The 6,000-nt window shown below is 62.1% G+C and overlaps 1 protein-coding gene across 2 annotated transcripts in view; it reads right to left on the minus strand.

Annotated features, from left to right (window-relative positions):
* TADA3 (transcriptional adaptor 3) overlaps nucleotides 1-5,687 on the minus strand; it is an 18,698-nt gene extending 13,011 nt beyond the window's left edge. Inside the window, exons 1-6 of one of the 2 annotated variants that reach the window (XM_073350804.2) lie at nucleotides 4,965-5,687; nucleotides 3,750-4,000; nucleotides 3,322-3,427; nucleotides 996-1,137; nucleotides 414-517; nucleotides 208-317 (exon numbers count right to left, since the gene is read on the minus strand). In XM_073350804.2, coding sequence (XP_073206905.1) covers nucleotides 208-317; nucleotides 414-517; nucleotides 996-1,137; nucleotides 3,322-3,427; nucleotides 3,750-4,000; nucleotides 4,965-5,171 — 920 coding nt within the window. In that variant the 5' untranslated portion in view covers nucleotides 5,172-5,687. The remainder of the gene's footprint in view (nucleotides 1-207; nucleotides 318-413; nucleotides 518-995; nucleotides 1,138-3,321; nucleotides 3,428-3,749; nucleotides 4,001-4,964) is intronic. The other variant, XM_073350803.2, reaches the window with a different exon arrangement.
* Nucleotides 5,688-6,000: the final 313 nt, after the last annotated feature.

Raw genomic sequence — 6,000 nt, forward strand, 5'->3', positions numbered from 1 at the left:
GCAGACAGGATACGGGGCTAGATGGACCTTTGGTCTGACCCAATCTGGCCATTCTTATGTTCTTCCCTTACAGCCCCGGCACACCCACCCCAGGCCTGGGGGGCACCTCAGCACATTCAGACCAGGTTCTGGAGCAGTTTCCCAGGCAGACAAGAGCCTCTTGGCCAGGCCACCAGCCCACCAGGCTGGCTGCATAGGGCTGCTCACCTGAAGGGTTTGTTCTGGCTGCGGGGTGAAGTACCGGCACCGTCAGCTCCCGAGTCTTTGCCCGCCAGCTCTGGGATCGGGGAGTCCTCAATGGGCGAGATGATGTTCTCCTAGCAGCAGAGAAGGAGAGAAAAATGAGTTTCAAGCTGCTGGGACCCACGCCCCACGGGGTACGGCAGCCAGGGTCGCCCCGGAGCCTCACTCACCTCTACAAGTGCCTGCAGGAGGCGCTGCGTCAAGGGCCCAAACGGGCAGCCGTCCTCGGGCTGCTCCTGCTGGGACTCTGACTTCTTCAGCAGTGCATCCACATCTGCAAGAAGGAAGCGGTGAGCAGAGCGGCGGCTGCAGCAGAACAGGGCCTAACAGCCTCCACTCTGGGACTCCCCAGCTGCCCAGGGTGAGGCTGGCATGTCCCCCACCGCCCTGCACCAGGGCCGGGGACTCTCCAGCCACATGGGTGAGGCTGGCACATACCCCTACCCCCACACCAGTCCGTCAGGGCTGGGCGTGCCTGAACCACAGCCCCCCCTCCCCCCGGCATGGACGAACCCCCTCTGCCTCCCACCCCCCGGTGCTGGGTGTGGACGAACCCCCCCACCCCCTCCCACACACACCCCCATCGGTGCTAGTGGGGACAAACCCCCTGCCCCCCTCGGTGCTGGGCGTGGACAACCCCTCCAGTTCCACTCTCCCCCCTAGTGCTGGGCGTGGACGACCCCCCCCCCCCCCAGTACATGTCGCTCAGTCCCTCCATGGAGGTGCTGCCTGGGGAAGGGGAGCAGAGGCACCTTTTGTGTCCAGCTCCGTTAGTGGTCCCAGGATGCCTTTCTTCTTGTCAGCAGCCGCTGCTGCCCGGGTGCCATCCTTCTGCTCTTCCAGCAGGTCCTCCTGGGCCCAGCGCACAGAGTAATGCTTCCCCAGAGGTGGGATCTACAACAGCAGGACAGCGAGAGCAGGAGCTCAGGGAGCTGGGTTCAGAGCCCCTGCAGCCCCTCTCCCACCAGAGACGTGGCAGAGCATGGCCTTATGCTGCCCTCTGCACCCCACACTGACGAGCAGTGCCGAGCAACTCACAGTGCCAGCTAGCTGTGGTCAAGCCCTGCTGGAAGTCTCTGCAGAGAGCAGATGCATGTCCTGTAAGGGCCACTCCTTGAGCACATGCCAAGAGCTTCAGAATTCCTGCCTGAGGAAGGGCACAGCATGGCAGTCCCAGCTCCTGCCCTGCCAAGGCTAGGGGGAGTGGGCTGGGTTAGAGGCTCTCCTCCCCCTTTACCGTGTGACACACCCGCACTGACAGACAGCTGCAAGGGATTCTGCCAGAGCACTTGCACACAAGAAAGAAGAGCTTCCCCTTGATCTCAGCCCTGGGAAGCTCAGGTATGATGGATCCTGGTCAGATGCAAAGCACGCGTGGGCAGTGTCCCTCACAGCTCGGGTCTCGCCCCAGCACAGCACGCACTGAGGTTACCGGCTTGACCAGCACAAGAAGAGCCAGGTGCCAGCTGCCGCCTACGCTACACAAGGAGCGTCGTGGACTCCATTTGTCACTCCTGCATGCATACATGGGGCAGAGAGGCAGCTGGGCCGGTGCTCGGGCGCTCTCGCTGTGTGAGCTGGGAGGGCAGCGGGTGAGTACTGGCCAGGGTCCTGGCCCCCTGGACTTCTGCTTCTCACTAAGGTCTGGATTTTCATACTCCTCTCTGCAGCCCTGTACCACCCCTGACTCTGAACAGCCATTGGGTAGTGTCCCACGCATCTCCTGCCTGAAGCAGTGGGACCAGTGAGTGTGTCTGTTTGCATGAAAGGGGGGGAATTGTTCGGCGTTTGGGACAGGCACTCTTTGAACACTGTTAAAGCAGGTATTTTGGCCCAGAAATTCTGCTTTGCCACCGATTTGGAAGTGGTCAGTATATTTCAGACTCCATTTTCCCTGGAGTGGACACAAACTGCGTCTCCAGGTGCCACGGCTTTCGTTGCATTAAGCGGCAGCAGATTAAGAGGCATTTGCACTGATTGCTGTAACGCTGCAGTTTAACACTAAACCCCTCCAGAGGCTAGCACATTTCCGTCTCCCTGATTCAGTTGTCCACCATGGTGCTGCACACGAGTCCTGGGTGACCTCAAGCCTACCCAGAGCTGTGCTGAGCACTCAGAGATGCTGCACATTTCTGTCACCGCTTAGAGAGAAACCCCTGGTCTGGGACCTTCTTGCTGGTGGTGGTATCTGAGCTTGCCCAAGGCAGGGGTAAGGCTGCGCATGCAGCTTTCCCCAGGCTCTCCTGATGTGGGGCTTGGCCGTGCCATTTTGAGGTGACTTTCTGCATTCCGGCCCCACGTCCAGCCTTGAGGGCAGCACAACAGGGCTGAGCTGCAGTGACAATATCCTAATATACCAAATGTACTGCTCTCCTCTCCCTTCCACAATGCCCACTGCTCCAGCCAGGTTCTCGTTCCGCGCTGCCCAGTGGGGGATCTGAGCACTCATGGACTAACTGTCCCTGCCCTCCCTCCCCGCTGGGGTTTCTCACTGAAAACAACTTGCTGGGCCAGGGCCTGGCACAGCACAGGAAGGAGGTTTGGGCATGGCCTGCAGCATGCAGAGATCTGGGTTCGTTCAGATCCTGCAGCCGCAAGTGCCACAGTGCGGGGCCGGCCTGCGAGGAGGCTGCTGTCTCCTGCCCCTTGCAGCAGGCAGTTTGATTGTGTCTGAAAAGCAGAGGGAGGCCCAAGTGCAGGAGCAGGGGACGAGCTTTCAGATACCCAAGGCCTGGGCCACTTAGTGCCCTGGAAATGAAACCGAAATGGATGCTGTATTCCATGGAGAGCCCAGCGCCGCTCTGCTGCCCTAGAACGGGGGCAAAGCAGCACGGGCCTTTCGGAGAATACAGCCTCCAGCTCAGCTTGGTCCCACCCAGCCTGCATTGCCCGAGCACAGACAAGAGGCCCCATGGCCCTGCCCAGATCCAGAGGGGAGGGAACGGCCCACAAACACAGGCCTTTGCTGCGAGCCTCGCCCCAGTGGAGTCGACAACCACCGCAAGGTACAGGACTGAAGGGTCCAGACAGCAGGAGGATAGCGTGGGGCTTGGAGGGTGGCTGCGCCGAGGTCTTTACCTTGTAGTGCTCAGCCTCATCCTCCGGGGGTTTGAGCAGCTCCTCCAGGGTTCGCACCTCCTCACTGGTGAGGTCAGCACAGTAGGGCTCCACCGAAGCCCAGAACCTGCAGGGCAGAGCAAAGCAGGCACTCAGAGAGCAGGGGGCAGGTGGCCACCCCAAGTCGGGCACAGAGCCACTGACTTGAGCTGTGGCTGCTCCTCTACCGAGGAGATGGATTCTGTGCCCTAGGATGGCTCAGTGCCAGACCAGACTTCACTCTCATGCCATCCAAGCTCCAATTCAGCTTCGCAGCTGGTGGCTTTGACCAGGAGCAACAGGGAAATGAGTTTGTTTTCCTTGGGAACCCCCCAGTGTCCCTTTGCTCACTGTGCCCAGCTGTCTCCACCCCCATTCTCTCAGTGTCGCTTCGCACAGATACCCCATACCTGTTTGGGGCATCATTTTTGGGGATCCGAGGCATGTCAACTGGGTCGTCTGGAAACTCATATTCTTGGATCTTGGGCTGAAGGTTCTTGGATTTGGGCCGCCCAGGGCCGGGCCCTGTGCCATGGCCACCCTTCCCCTCTAGTTTCTGCTTCTTAGGCTTTCCGTGTTTAACTGGGGTGCCCAGTTCGTGCTCTTTGCCCAGCTTCAGGAACCGCCTGTCCCCCTTCTTGTCCTGCCAGTCTGTCAAAATCTGAAAGAGAATGGCACTGTGTCACACCAGACAGACAGCTGGCTGCGCCCAGAACCAGGAGCGGAAAGGGAAGGGTCTAGTTCCATCCAGGACTCCTGCCCTCAGTGAGCCGTGCCTGCCCTTTAAGGGTCCCCCCTTTCCCCTCAAGCTCTGTTCTCCCTCGCAGCTGGCATCCCTCTGCAGCTCACAGGGAGCACAACCCACAGAGAGAGAAGGAAGGGGAAACAGGCTGGGCAGACTTGCAAGACTGGCAGCAAGCAGGGCTCTGTTGTGGCATTGTCTGCCATGGGAGGGAGGAACCAGTACTGGGGAGATGGCACACTGGACAAAACAGGGGCTAGCCCCTGTATGAAGCAATTCCAGGCACAGAGAAAACAAGTTAACAGGCCTCCCGGTCAGAGCCAACCCACAGAGCAACAAGCAGTGACCCAGCTGCAGCCGTTACCACAAGGCAAAGGTTCTTGGCCTTTTAGGCCAGAGGGGGCTATGAAATCATGCAGTCTGACCTCCTGTATAGCACAAGGCCCTGGCCATTAACCATCGCTCAGCCACCCCAATAACTTGTGACATTACTTGGGACTCTGTTATGGTGTTCACTCTGAAGAGTAATGACAACTCATCAAACCCCAACATGTTAACCATTGCACAGCTGGCTTGTTTGAAGCCCACAGGATCTACCCCCTGCTGCTGGGTCAGCACTGCCCCCAAGCGGCTCTTGGCATGGGCACCATGGATTGGCAGACCCCAAATGGGCTGTGCGTGAAGTGGGGGGAGCTTTGCAGATATGGGGTACCTCTTCCATCTGCCATAGAAGGGACTTCCCTCCTGAGCCCAAATGGTCCCTGGCAAAGGGCCGCGAAGCCAAGACTGATGGACTCCAGCTGCAGCTGTACTGGGTGGCCTGGCATCCCCATGCCCATCACCCTGGTACCCCAGGCCGCCCCGAGGAACTAGGGAGCCTGACCTGCGTCTCTGCCTCCAGCACCCGCAGCCTGCGGCTGGCTGAGGACAGCAGCGTCTCCAGTTCCAGCTGTAGCGTGTCGAGCTCCTCGATGCCGATGCCATCGTCCTCAGAGCGGGCCAGCACGGCCGTGTAACGCGGGCAAACCTTCAGGTGATCCACCGACTTGAAGTCGTGGAACTGCAGTGGGCAGTCCTTGAGCTCGCTCATCGCCCAGCCGCGAGCGCGCCAGGCGCTGGGGTTTGGGGGCGCCGGGCTAGGGGGGAGCACCAGGGTATGGGGGCCAGGGGGCGCTGGCCTATGGGAGTGCCTGGAAGTGGAGGCACCAGGATATGGGGGCCCAGGGGGTGCCAGGGTATGGGGGGGGCACCGGGCAATGGGGGGCCGGGACGCAGAGGCACCAGGCTATGGGGGCCGGGCTGGGGGGGGCCGCTGGGCTGGGGGGGCACTGGGATATGGGGGGCCGGGACGCAGAAGCACAAGGATATGGGGGCCTGGGGGGGCTGCGCTGGGGGGGCACTGGGATATGGGGGTCTGGGCTGGGGGGGCCGGGACGCGGAGGCACCAGGGTTTGGGGGCCTGGGGGGCACTGGGATATGGGGGGCCGAGGGGGGCGAGGCTGGGGGGGCGCTGGGATATGGGGGGCCAGCACGCGGAGGCACCAGGGTTTGGGGGCCTGGGGGGTCTGGGCTAGGGGGGCACTGGGATACGGGGGGCCGAGGGGGGCGAGGCTGGGGGGGCGCTGGGATATGGGGGGCCAGCACGCGGAGGCACCAGGGTTTGGGGGCCTGGGGGTCTGGGCTAGGGGGGCACTGGGATACGGGGGGCCGAGGGGGGCGAGGCTGGGGGGGCGCTGGGATATGGGGGGCCGGGACACAGAGGGACCAGGGTTTGGGGGTCCGGGGGGGCGGCGGGCTGGGGGGCCGCTGGGATATGGGGGGGCCGGGCTGGGCCGGGGGGGGCGCTTCCGGGGGGCTGGGCCCAGCTGCGGAGGCCTCAGGCCGCGGCCCGCGATCGCGGGTCCAGGGAGACGGCGCCG

Source organism: Lepidochelys kempii, chromosome 7, assembly GCF_965140285.1.
Source record: "Lepidochelys kempii isolate rLepKem1 chromosome 7, rLepKem1.hap1, whole genome shotgun sequence".
In the NCBI taxonomy this organism is placed as follows: Eukaryota; Metazoa; Chordata; order Testudines; family Cheloniidae; genus Lepidochelys; species Lepidochelys kempii.